At 44.6% G+C, this 14,011-nt stretch overlaps 1 protein-coding gene across 1 annotated transcript in view; it reads right to left on the reverse strand.

The window, feature by feature from the left end:
• Positions 1 to 14,011, reverse strand: part of DENND5A (DENN domain containing 5A) — an 84,536-nt gene that overhangs the window by 21,584 nt on the left and 48,941 nt on the right. Inside the window, 5 exon segments of the mRNA XM_074230274.1 lie at positions 1,331 to 1,424; positions 2,387 to 2,537; positions 3,533 to 3,767; positions 5,310 to 5,525; positions 8,618 to 8,935. Coding sequence (XP_074086375.1) covers positions 1,331 to 1,424; positions 2,387 to 2,537; positions 3,533 to 3,767; positions 5,310 to 5,525; positions 8,618 to 8,935 — 1,014 coding nt within the window.

Raw genomic sequence — 14,011 nt, forward strand, 5'->3', positions numbered from 1 at the left:
TCCACTGACCACACTATCCACACTATCCACAGTGCCACCTAGCTCACCTGACTATCTGTCTTTTGCCCTGTTCATCTTGACTATTATACATCTAGACATTGTACATTGACTCCATCTAGAGTACTGTGTTAGGTTCTGAAATCACACATTAAGGAGGACATTAACACACTGAAGAGCAACCAGAAGAGGCTGATCAGGATGCAAAGGAACTCAGGATCATGCCATAAGGCAACTGCTTAAGAGGAATGAAGATATAAAGGCTGGGGAAGATGATACTTGAAGGAGGTAGAATGGCCTTAAGAACTTGAAGGCTGAAGGAACAAGTTGCAAAGAGGTAAAACTAGGCTTGATGTAGGACAAACTTGCTAATAGAGCTACCCAAAATGAAATGGGATAGAAGAAGGTGGTGTCTCCCACAATCCAAGTCTTCAAGCAAATGCTGGATGACCACCTGTCAGGGTATTCCATGGATGGGTGGACCTTGGCAAGTGTGGAAGCAAAATATCAACTGGAGACCAATTGATAAAAGAGACTGAAATTGAGCAATACATTACCATAAAACTTAACTAGAAACTTATGAGTCCTCTAAATTTATAAGCTGGCACAAACAACATGTGAAACAAATTGTAGCCACCCTAAAAGGTATTAGAAGACACTACCACTTAAAGAATGTATGTGTATTAGATAGAATTCAGTTTATTATCACGAGACTATTATTGTTTGAATCTGTAATTTGTGCTACATTTCCTTCATTCTGAAAGTCATTATTATATAAATAATAATGAATGAGTTTAACATTTTATATATTAATAATACAATTTTATATTGTTTGACTGATAATACTGACATGAATAAGACCACAAAATGTAATTTTTATTTTTTTCCTTTCCTGTTTGATAAACCATTCCTAAGTTGTAACTTAAATGTACAACTCTCTAACATAAGATACTTTCTAGAGGATTATCAGACTATATTAAGCGCCAGACTTGAAGGGCACTTGGTTGATGGAGAGTAATGTCTGCCTAAAACAACCACCCTTCAAACAGCTATTTGATGACTAATAAAAATCCTGTTTCTAATAGATCTCATCCCCCTACTGCACATGGAGTGATTCCTTGGTTTGCATGAATCAACAAGAGGGATGAGTGGGACTCAAAGGGCTCTCCAGACTGGACTCAGCTGTGAAAAGCTTTGGTCCCAATCACACTGCTTAGGAACAATCTTCTGGCTTCCCAACCTCTCTCTAGACAAAAAATGGAGGTAAGCAGTATTTGCTCTGCTCCCCTCGGGGTGTTATACCTCTCCTCCCCTAGTTTCATGCAGTTCTCACCTCCCTCTGGTCATTATCCAGGCGTAGGTGCTCTGTGTGCTGCTTCTGTCTATCCTTTCGCCTCCACTGGGCAGGCGCATTCCTCTTGGTCCACCTGTCAGAAATAAGAGTATTGCCAGGCTCTCAGGCTGGCCTGAAGGGCTGGGAGAGGGAGGGGAGAGCAGAAATACATCTATCTGCAAAGGGAACTGCTGTTCTGGAGCAGAGGGATCAAGGCCGGAATGATTTCCTGGGTAAGGCTGAGGACACCTCCACTGATAAGTACTCTGGACAGAGAGTCGAGATCATTGATACTTGCAAAGACTTTCTCCCAGTCCTTTTCCATTTCCAACGATTGAGACAAATAGTACAACTCACTGCCATAACATCGTGAGCAAAATGCAGCAGTTCTGCCTACAAGTCAAAGCTTAGTTTCATTTGATTTTATAGTTTTTCAGGGATCTAATGTCCTTGGCTAAAGTAAAGAATTAGAGCAGATGGTTAATACTCTAGAAAAGATGGATGTCTTCACCTTTTGGGAATCATGGGCATCTTTGGCAATATGGTTAAACCTCATGGATCCCTTTTTGGAATAATATTTTTACATGTATATGACAAAATATATAGGAATACAAGGGAAACCAATTATATTGAAATAAAGTTATCATGATTGTGCATGTATAACCTAGAATGGATTACTTGCTATCTTAGGTAGGGGGATGGAGAAAATTGAATGTTGAATGTTGAAATGAATGAGGAAACCTATCTTTTCATAAAATTGGAAAAATAAATAATTTTAAAATTTTGTTCTAAATAAGAAAAACAGAAATAAAGTTATCAAATAACTAAAAGTTTAAAATTCAACGACCCTGTTATAGCATTAACATTTTCTTTGCCTCTCAGGTGAATGAACAAGGCCTTCTTTATCTTTAGTTTACCTAACTTAGAGACCTGGGAATTTGGAAACAAGGTACCATATGACCAATCCCCTGATCCCCTACACCAACCCCCCCACCCCGGCATATATAAGCTTGATTTACAGCATGCTTGGCCTGGACAGCCTCAAGGATTACTAACTTGTTGCTGGCTGGCCCAGTTGAAAGCACATCAGCCTGCAGTTTGGGGAAGAAGCCTGGCTCATACTTCCCCTGTCCAATCTTCATGTCCAGCAAGTGGGGGTGGATAGCAGTGTGGTCGATTTTTGCCAGCCTCAGCTCAATGGCTTTCTCTGCAAGGGATACAGACAAGAACAAAAACTAATGGTAGAGGCCCTCCTGAACATCTGGCCTGTCTCAAAAGCTGCAAAATAGCAACCATAGGCCTATGTGAAGCTAAACATCTTAACTCACTCAACTCATAGGTAAGAGACTCCCAAAAAGAAAAACCATTATCAGAGCATAACATTCCCTTGCTACTTTAAGTGAGCCACCTTCTCCTACTTTACCAGTTGGGCCTCTCCACAGATCAGGACTCCAGAGCTCAAGTAAGTAAGGTAGACATTCAGGGCCATCCCACTGACAATATCTGAGCCGGGCCACTGCCCATCCCCCAGCAGCCCAGATATTGTTCTAAACACTCTGTCTGCAGCTACCTCTTTCAAATGATCTGAAAAATGATTTTGTCTTATCTGCATTTTAGCCAAGTTAAAGGAGGTGGCCTCAAAGCCCGGCTCCATAACTTGTATGATTTGGAACAAGTCCCAGCCTCTCTGAGCTTTGATTTCTGTTTCTCCCAATCTAGATGACCTCAAAGACCCTTCTGGCTTTTGATCTATGACCCCTAGATGCTCACATGCCTGGGGATATTTGATAAATGAACAAGATCTCCCAGACACACCAAGGATGCCTCCACAGCACAGGAAAAACCCAAGAGCTGCCCATGAGCTAGCCCCAGAGTGTCATCAGGAATCTGAATGTTGACATACTTTGAAAGCATTATGGTCTGTGTTAAAGACAGGGCTTTGTGGAGAAATGTCATCTCAATGAAAGGCCTGTCATGGGAGCTGAAGTTTGAGGAGAGAGGCCTAGAGAAATGCATGAAGGGGACCAGATAAGTAGTCCAGGTGTCCTCTCCAGAAGCAGACACTCATTTCAGCTAAGGCACCTGGAGCTGGGCTATCCTCAGGTTGCCATGCCCAGGCCCACTGGCCTGTTACAGGTCCAAGAGAAGCAGGAGAGGAGGGCTGAGCCAGATGAAGGCACATGCCCAATGGGAATCTCTCACCTGCTTCATCCACCGTAGTGCACTTCTGGTACATGGATGTTCGCAGGGTTGGCGTCCTCACATTCAGTAACCTTATCTTGTCCACTCGAGCATCAAATACCCTCAGAACAGGGTCTTTGTCATCATCATCATGGCACATGATCTTATTGTCAACAAAAGATGCAAACATCTGGGTCTCCAGGAATCTTGAGAGGAAGGGCAGGTAGGGCTCAGGTTGGTCTGATAAAAAAGAGGCCTTCAAGACCCCCAGAAATAGGACAGGGAAGAAAGAGACAGAGACAGTACTTTAGACATGAGCAATAGCAAAACATACCAGGCCATTTCATCCCAAGAGGACTAGTAATCTAGGATTTCACTGGGCTTCCCCTTCTGTCCATCAGAGAATAGATTTGCTCCTTTTGGGGACTGTATACATTATTCATTATACATCACATATCTCTGACCTTTAGACCAACTAAAAGTTCCTAATTCCACATCTGTAACTGAGAAACAGAGACTATGAGCGAACTTTTAGGCATGTGATCCTGGCTGATCAGATGAGCCTCCTCAACAGGAAAGACAGGAGGAGGTCACAAAGCTACCAATTCAGTTCGGACATTCATGATCTGTCACCTAATTATTGTGACATCTCTTGAATGATCTCCCAGTTTCATCTTCCCTACTCTGGTCCATCTACATGTTGTTGCCAGAAGATATGACTGTGCAACTCCCTGACAGAATCATCCCCAATAGCTTCCTAATACCCCCAGAATAAAATATAAACTCTTCTGGTAAGCTTGTCCATCTCCCATCACTATGCTTTCTCACTGGTCACCCCTCCTGGGTGCAATGTCCTCCTCATCTGCCTCTGCTTCCTTTAAAAAACAAGTGAGGTGCCATCTTTTGCAGGAAGTCTTTTGTTATTGCCCCAATGAGTAGCACCCGCTTTCCAAATTCTCTTTAACTTCTTTGTAGATATATGTATGCATGTATGTATTTATTAACTCTACTTTTATTCCATATCAATAAATGGATATAGAGACAGAGAGATTACACAAACTTGTTATCTTCCCCACTACTGAGTAGAGATCCTTACAGTCCTGGCATCTCTCCAACAGCCTGTATATCATCAGTGCTTAATAAATGTTTCACCAGTCTGTATCTGCTGCCCTGCCTCACTTCCACACCATCAAACAAGACGCTCCCATGAGAGGCATCCCTTAGCTTCCCACCCTGGCTTTCCTGACTCTTTGTGTGTTGCCCCCCCCTTTAGATTGTAAACTTATTGAGAGCTGGGACTGTCTTTATTTTTGTTCATTGTAGCTTAGTATACTGCCTGGCATATTGTAGGCTAGGAACTTAATAAATGTTTACTGAATTAAATTGGATTTATTGATGGGTAAGAAGTGCCCATGCCAATTAATGGAAAAGACTTTGGGGGGGTTAATTTATTTATTTTGAATTTCACAATTTTTCCCCTAAACTCACTTCCCTCCCCCACCCCTCCAGAAGGCAGTCTGTTAGTCCTTACATTGTTTCCATGGTATACATTGATCTAAGTTGAATGTGATGAGAGAGAAATCAAATTCTTAAGGAAGAAAAATAAAATATAAGAGATGGCAGAATTACATAACAGACAAGACTTTTAAGGTTTAACCAATATGTCAGTAGGGCCACTAATGCTGACTTCCAGAGCACAGGTGGTACACCTTAGAGTTCCCTCAACTCAGAGCCAGACCTCTCCTTTACCAGGCTCCACTGGTCTGCCATGACACCTGCAACTGCTTTTTACACTCACCTTATCAAAGTTCTGCATCTGCTCCCTATTGGTGAACCAGGACTCCTTATCCTGGCTGGGCTGGATGACAAATACTTCATAGTCAGCAAACATCTGGGTGAAACGGTTGGCAAAGACTTCTCGGATCTGGATGTTCAGCTGATAAACCCTGAGCTCCTCTTCTTCACACTGAACTTTGAGATCTTTATTGCTGCTGCTCTCTTCACGCATGTCCAGCTGTGGAAAAGAACAACAGCTAGTTAAAGAATTCCTTTTATACCCCCACATACTAAAATATTTGTAGCAGCTCTCCTGTAGTGGCAAAGAACTGTAAAATGAAAGGATGCCCATCAACTGGGGAATGGCTGAACAAATTGCAGTATATGACTGTGATGGATACTATTGTTCTGTAAGAAACCATAAAGCAAGTGAAATTCAGAAAAACCTGGAAAAATCTAAATGAACTTTTGCTGAGTGAAGTGAACAGAACCAGGAGAACATTGCATGCATCAAAAACAACATTGTGATGATCAATTATAATGAATTTAGCTCCTCTTGGCAGTTCAATGATCAAAGACAATTCTCAAAGACTTTATGGAATAAGAAAACAGATCAAAACATTATTTTCACTTTTTTAAAAATTTGGGGTTTTATGTTTTTCCCTTTTTATATTGATTCTTCTTTCATAACATGACAATATAGAAAAATGTTTAATATGACTGAATATGCATAACCTATATCAGATCTGAGAAGAAAGGGAAGGAGGAAAGAAAAATGTGGAATTCAAAATCTTACAAAAAATGAATATTGAAAAACTAGATTTACATTTAATTGGAAAAAAATAAAATTTAAATATTAAAAAGGGGGGAAAAAAGAATGCTTTTTTCCCTCTTCTACCCAAAATGAGAAGAAACTTTCTTCATGACTCCTGAACAGAATCAGGGGGTCAGTAGCTGTACTGAGTACCCCCAATATAAGCCTAGGAAACCAGGACTTGTTAACAGAAGGAAACAACAGAGCAGGGATGTGGTGCCTAAATGCAGAGCCTTTAGCAACAGTGAGTATTTAGTCCAGTGATTCTCACCCTCATGGCTCACTTGCTCCAAATGGGGGGAGAGAAAAAAAGGAAAATTCTTTTCTACTCAAAGTTGTTGGAAGGCAGACAAGTAACACTAAAATCAATCTAAACTCAAGTTCTGGGTAATGAAAAGAACCCTGGATTCTAGAGTTAGGGTTCCTGGTTTCAAATCCCTGCTAATTGCTTTCAGTTATTCTTGGGGAAAATCCTTAACTCCCCTGGGCCTCAGTTTCCTCATCTATTAAAAAATGGGGGGAAGGGAGGATCAGACAGCTCTGTACAGTCAGGAATGTCCTTCCAGCTCTAGCCCTGGGATCCTATAATCCTGAACTGATTAAGAGAATAATCAAAAAGATGACTACAAAAATGTACAGAAAAAATAACCCTAATATACAAAAGTACTCAGATCAAAGGATTCAGTGAATTGGCCAGTCTTGACTCCAGAGAGTTAATGATGAGGAATAGGAGGGAGGGAGGGGGTAAGCCACAGGAACAAAATGAGACTACACTGTTAGACATAATGAATGTGCTGGCTTTGGTCTGCTACTTGTACTTCCTTGTCATGAGGATTCCAATGGGGAAAGAGGAATGTGGATTGGAAAATGATGCAATTGAAAACAGTTTTTAAAACACATTAAAAAAAAAAAAAAGGAAGCACATGATGTGGGCAGGGCCAGAGGACAAATTCAGAACCCCAGAGCAGTGACATCATCTGTCCCAAGTTGGAAAGGATCTTAGAGAACCCATCTTATCAAATGCCCTCTTTTTAAGGGTAGGTAAACTGAGGTTCCAAAGGGAAAGAACTTGGCCAATTTGACTCCTGCCAGTTGCCATTAAAGACAAAAACAAGACAACTTCCCAATGGCACTTTAATTCCAAAAGACTTTTTGTCTGGAGCAGCTAGGTGGCGCACTGGATAGAGCACTGGCCCTGGAGTCAGGAGGATCTGAGTTCAAATCCAGCCTCAGACACTTAATAATTACCTAGCTTTGTGGCCTTGGGCAAGTCACTTAACCCCATTGCCTTAAATAAATAAAGAAAAATTAAAAAAAAGAAAAATACAAAATAAATTTTGTTAAGTAAAAAAATAAAAAACTCAGAAGGCATAAGTAAACAATTATGCCACAAAAAAAAAAAATTTAAGGTCAATGGGTAAGAACTGATTTTGGTCTCAGGCCAAAAGGAGCCAAAATCCACCCCTTCATCTGGATCCAAGAAGAAGTCCTTGAGGCCCACTCAGGAATCTGCCAGTATCAGCCCTAGCCAGAGATGCAGAAACTCACAGCTGATTCCCAAAGCCAGCACCGCTGCCCAGAGCACCTACCAATCCCTAAGCAGCCCTAAGTTTCATGGGTGCTTCAGCCATTCTGGCTGCTGGTCACCTTTGAAAAAATGTTTAACGATTCTTTTTTTTTTTAATTCCTCACTATCACTTCCTAATGATTCCTCCCTTCGGCTCTACCCCCAACCCTCCTTTGTACAAGTTTAGTCAAGTAAAATCCAAGGGACTGGTTATACTGAAAAGTTATGCCTCCTTCCACAACCACAGTCCACCACATCCCTACCAGGAGGCCAGATTGGCAGCTCTTTCCACTGGCTCTTGTCAAGCATCCAAAGTGGGAAAATCCACTGAAATATGTCAGAAAAAGTGATGGATGTGTGGATGTCATGAAACACCACTGTGCTGACAGAAATGAGGAGAGGAACCATTTCAAAGTAACTTGGAAGACCTGGAAGAATTGATGAAGGAGGCAAAGAACAGAACCAAGGAAATTTTATATAATCAACATTTTAAAGACAAACACCTCTCTTGAAAACTCTGATTAATGAAATGATCAACTACAAGTCCAGAAGCCAGATGATGAAGCATGCTACCCACTTCCAGCAAGCAAGGGGAGGGACTTAAGGGGCAAAAGGAGATCAGGCCAATGCAAGATCTTGCTTTGCTTGACAATGAATTTTTTTTTTTTTTTTTTTGGTTTTTGCAAGGCAATGAGGCTAAGTAACTTGCCCAAGGAAACACAGCTAAGTATTAAATGTCTGAGGTCACATTTGAACTCAAGCTGTCCCAGAAAATGAATATTTATTACAAAGATTAATTTTTTCCAGTGAGGGGAAAGAGGGAGACACAAGAGATTTTGGATGATTAAAAAGATTTTAAAATGGCAGCACCAAAAGAATAAGCCAGGTTTTTGGCAACGCACCCCCACCCAGCTACCTCCGGGAGCCACAACCCTGGTACTAGGCTCACCTTTTCCAAGCTCACACCAGTCCTTTGGACCAGGGCTTGCAACCTGGCAATGGTCTCATTCTCCTTGAGGAGTTCATAAGTGTGTAGAGGGGAGCTGGCGATGTTCCCATTCCGTTTGTCGGAGGCGATGTCACAGGCCCTAAGGCTCTTCAGTTTGGAAGCACTCTCACTGCAGTGCAAGTTCCCTTCCGGGGGAATTCCAAAGGCCATGAGAATCTCAGAGATCTCCTGAACAAACTCTAGCTTGTTGGGAAACTGAGGCAGGTCCTCAGGCAGCTCAATGAAATGGTTGTCAATATCCACAAAGCAGAGATTGGCCTGTAATGGGCGACAAGGGGGTGATAGTGAAGAAAAGGAAATAAAGAGGAAGAAAAAAGAAAGAGAAGAAAGAGAGAAAAAGAAAGGAGGGGAGATAGAGAGGAGAGAAGTAGCATTCACAGGGAAGAGGGCTCAAGAAATGAATAAAAATAACTCTACTAATATATACATCTGTGGTGCTTTAAAGTTCACAAGATAAAACTTACCTTGTTACAACTCTGGAATGCATTGTGTAAATGATAATGCTCCCCATTTCAGAGAGGAGGAAACGAGACTCAGACTGAGGAGAAAATTTGCCCTAGTCGTGTGACTAGGTATGGTACACAAAATAGTTTGCAAATTTTAATAACTAGCTATTGTTATTATTGTTGTGGTGGTGATGGTGATGATGATGATGGTGGTGGTGGTGGTGGTGGTGGTGGTGGTGGTGGTGAAGATGAGGATAATGACTATCATTTCTGGCAGCCAAAATTTGGACTCACGTCTCCTGCCTCCAAACCCATGCCTTCTTCTCCACACAACCCCCGCCCCAAACTGGCTACTCCAAGAATGGGAGCTCCTTGGGCTCAAAGGTGATTGCCTATTTTTCCCTTTCAGCCTCTGCTGCTGGTATTAAGCAAATACCCGAGATCACAGATTTAGAGCCAGAAGACTTTGTGGCCGTTTTATCTGCTCTCCTCATTTTCTTTTTGAGCAAACTGAAGAAGACAGCCATTAAGAGACCTGACCACAGTCCCACAGCCAATTCCCCCCTGACTCCAAGGTCACCCCTGATGGATTAAGGAACAAGCGTTCACCCTTCACTGACAAAGTCAGGGAAGGATGCTCTCAGATTCTACTAGGGTGGTCTTGGAACTGCTGTGGGGACAAAAGAGAAGGGTGACAGAGGCCAGGAAGGGGCCAGCTGAGGAGTCTGGTTCGGGAGCAGGTACAAGGTCAAGTATTCAGCTATGAAAACCACCCCATCTGCAGCCCCAGGGCCACCAATCACTCAATTCTCTGAGGGCCTGGCAGCCAGGGCTTATGGTCACAGACACAACTGGGTGAATTCCATCTGGCCTCTTTTTTTTCCCAAATCAGCCAAAGTGGAGCACCACAGAAATGTAGGGGACCATCTCATGCTCTGGGGAAGATGGTGGTCAGGTTGGCTTCAGGCCCAAAACAACTGAGGATCTGAACAACAAAGTCTTGCCTTGCTAGTTCATAACAAACTTGTGGCAAAATAAAACCAACTGTTGGTATAAACACTCCCTTATTCCTGCAGAGCCAATGAGAGCCAAGAGAAGACTCACCCGCCCAAGGGACTTTAAAAGGCAGGACGTACTCACTAGGTAGGATAGCTACTGGCCCAGACTCCACCTGCAGAACACACTCATCTCGTGTCTCTGAGAAAATCTTTGTAGGAGCTGGCAATGAGAAGGGGCTTGTAGAGTAAAAGATTCAGGTTGCTCACTAAAAGAGCAGGGGGCTTTTGACTTCTTACCCAGAAATTCCCACGTGTGGACTTGGCAGATTTGGGGAAGGTCCTAAGAGAATTCTGGGAGCTAACCTATCCAGGCAGATCCATCCACTATTCCACACCAACAGTGACTGATGGAGCAGATGGGAGGGGGGGTCTTTTGGCTTGGTTTGTGGGTACTGATAGAAAACAGCCAGTATTCCTACACACCAACTCCCAAGCCATAGAAATTGTAGATCTTGAAATTAGGATCAAAAGAGATAAAAAGTGTCACAGTCAGGAGCCCCTCAAGAGCCAGCGAGCCAGAGAGCCACAAGGATGGTCAGGCGCCAGAAATATTTTCTCTCAGCACAAAGCTTTGCCAATGGCAGGTGCTGCTGGAACCTTTCTTGGCCACAGGACCTTTAAAAGTATCCAACACCTTGAGGATATAATTCTAACCCACTGTCCCTTAAATACTGCTTAGTTACCAACAATGCCACACCGGCATTCAAAAAAGCTACAAGTGTACAGATCTAAGTGCTGGAGCTGAGCGGTCCACCTTGGGTTTCCTCAGATAGACACAGGAACAATCGAAGCCTCCCAAAAATGACCCACCCGGAAGGACATGAAGCCACCAGCTTTCTACTTTGGGCTTGTGGGGAGGAGGAGGAGGAGGAGGAAATCACAGAAGGCTCAAAGAGCCCATTTCTCCAAGAGGAAACAAACAGGCAGCTAAAAATAGAGTGTATTCACTCAATAATGGCGGGCGGGCTTCTCCCCTGCCACTCCGAACCAAATATAGAAGGACAACTTGAAAGAATTTCATAAACTACAAACCCTGGATACACACGCTGCTGATGCCCTTGGACACAGTCAGATGGAAGGGGAAGCCAGTTACAGAGACCTGATCTATCCAAGCAGGACCGCGGGCCAGCAACTCTGCGAGGAAGGGGGCAATTCTGGAAAGGCAATGGGAGCAGCGGGGGAAGAGGCAAGAATAGATGTGGACTGAGAGGACAAAGATCACCATTCAGTGGCTGCTGAGGGGAAGGGGGAAGGGAGGATGGAGATGGGAGAGAGACCCAGGAATTAAAGCATCACTATACTCCATGTTACTGAGAGGAAAGGGAGAAAAGAGGAGTGAACTGAGGGTGAATGAGGGAGGAGAAAGGGCAGAGACGGGTCTAGAGTGTTAACAGGTCACTTGTGGGGGGAGGAATAACAGAGACAGAGTGGAAGAAAGGAGGGGGAGTGCGAGGATGAGGAAAGAAGGGAAGAGGGGATTCTGTAGTTTCCTAGTACGGAAGGGAGGAAAAGATGAAAAACTGCGGGGGAACAGGAGAGGAAGAGGAGAAGAGAGAAGCAAAGAGAAAGAGAAGGGATAGAGAGGACTACTATTTGACAGGGTACTGAACTCACCAAACACTCCCCCAACCTCCTCTCCAGAAACAGTCAGGGTCTGGGGCGGCTTGAGGCTCAACCCCTCGCTCCAGAAAACAGTGTAAATGACTAAATGCACCCCTTTGAGAAAAAAATCTCACCCCCCCACAACACCCCCCCTCAGTTTAAGGGTCTCACGGGGGGCTTGGAGGAAAAATGGGCCTCTCCTCCCTCTGGGGCAGCTTCCCCTCTGATAGCACTTGGCCTCATTCTCTCTAGACTCAAGGGAGGTCTAAATTTTCAATGGAAGTGACCATGCGGACTTCAGATCTAGCAGAGTCTGGCTCTCTTCCTGCAGAAGGCCCCAGTGCCTGCCCTGGGCCCTGCACACTGACCCGCTGCCAAACCACAGCTCATCAGGGGCCAGACAGAGGCTTGGCAAGCAAGGCAGGCCCAAATCAACAGACATTCAAGTGGTTGTCTTCAAAAAGGAGGGGATGGATCCCAGAGGAGGAGGCGTGACCCCTCCTGCCCTCCCCCTAAGGTGACCAGGTTTCCTGCTTCCTAGACTCAAATAACCCCAGCCCCCCCCCCCCCCGAGAGAACAAAAAAGCAATGCATAGCACCCAAAGGCAGACCAGGCCTCTGGACCCCATGGCCGGTGAAGAACCCACAAGAGGGGAAACCACTGACAAATTCTGATTTGGGCCAGGTGTACCATCCCCCATCTTTCTCAAGGGCTGTGCTCACGACACAGGTCTCTGGCAGAGCTATCTCTTGGCCCATTCCCTGCCCTGATGCCACCCATCTCAAAAGCTCTCACTGCTCAATCTTATTCCCACTACCTGAGCCACCCTAGACAAATCCCCTAGTCTCCTTGGGACTCAGTTTCCTTGTTTGTAAAATAAGGGATTGATTTGACGACAGTCTTTAGAACTGGAAAAGAAGTTACCTAGTGTAACCTCTTCATTTCAGGGACAAAGCAATGGAGGCCCCAGAAGATACATGACTTTCCCAAGGTCATACAGGTATTAAGTGGAGCCAAACCTATGTCTCTTGTTGCCATTGTTCTGGGTTGCCTTTGGATGATCTTGATGGGTCCCATCTGGTTCAGACATTCTATGGTTCTATGTGGGTAGGGGAGGAAGGGAAAAGGATCTGGGGAGATGAGGCAAAAGCCTTCCCTTAGGACAGATACCCTCCCCCTCCCCAGCCTGGCCAAGGGTAAAGAGGTTGGCAAGGACAAAGATGATACCTGCAAAGGTTGGCCCATAGGAGCACAGAGTACAAGGAAAGACAGAAGCAAGAGTGGGGGGCACACACAGCACAGGCCCCCACCACAGAGCTCCTTGGTCACCTACAGACACTCAGCCAGGGACACAGAGACTGGCCATTGTCCCTCTACGTCAGGTCCATGCTAGACTGTCTCTGCATCTGCAGGAGCTGAGACCCCAGGAGTCAGCAAGCTCTGGGCCAGTGCCCATCGTAGGCTGAAAACAGACTCCAAAGCCTGGATTTCTGTCCAGTGACCTCCTGACCCCAGCAGATCTTTCTGGAGTCAGAAGACTGGGTTCAAGTGTGGCTGTCTGTCCTACAGTCATGGAGGCTGGTGGTCACTTCACCTCCAAGGTCACAGCTTCTCATCCTTAAAAGGAGGGGATGGAGCTGGATGGTCTCCAAGCCCCTTTCTGCTCTGTCATTCCAGGCTTACCAAGGCCTTTTTCTTTCAGTGCAGGGTTTATAAGACTGATCAGGGGACCTGGCAGAGTTTATGTTACATTACTGGTGTCCTTTCAAACCACCAAGTTTTCTCTAGCCCTTGCCAGGTCCACTTCCTGCTTCAAAGCAAAGGAAAAGTCTATGAATGAATGTGCTCTCTCTCTCTCTCTCTCTCTCTCTCTCTCTCTCTCTCTCTCTCTCTCTCTCTCTCTCTCTCTCTCCTCCCCCCTTCCTTTCTCCCTGTCTTTCCCTCATTTCTTCCCTTGCTCTCTCCCTTCCTCCCTCTCCTGTTTCCCTACTCATTCTCCCTCTTCCCCTCCATCCTTCCCTCGTGCCCTTCTTCTTGTTCTGCCCCACCTCATCCAGCAAAGACCCCTCCTGATACAAATAAGAAAAGGGAGGACAGAAAGAAAAAGCTGCATGGACAGACATGTTGGTGTCTAAATTGAAGGGGAGGAAAGGAGAGCTACAGAGAGAGATGCATTTCTCTGCAATTAAGGACTCACAGGGTGGGCTAATTATCAGGGATGCTCATC

This window comes from Macrotis lagotis, chromosome 3, assembly GCF_037893015.1.
Source record: "Macrotis lagotis isolate mMagLag1 chromosome 3, bilby.v1.9.chrom.fasta, whole genome shotgun sequence".
NCBI classification, from domain to species: domain Eukaryota; kingdom Metazoa; phylum Chordata; class Mammalia; order Peramelemorphia; family Peramelidae; genus Macrotis; species Macrotis lagotis.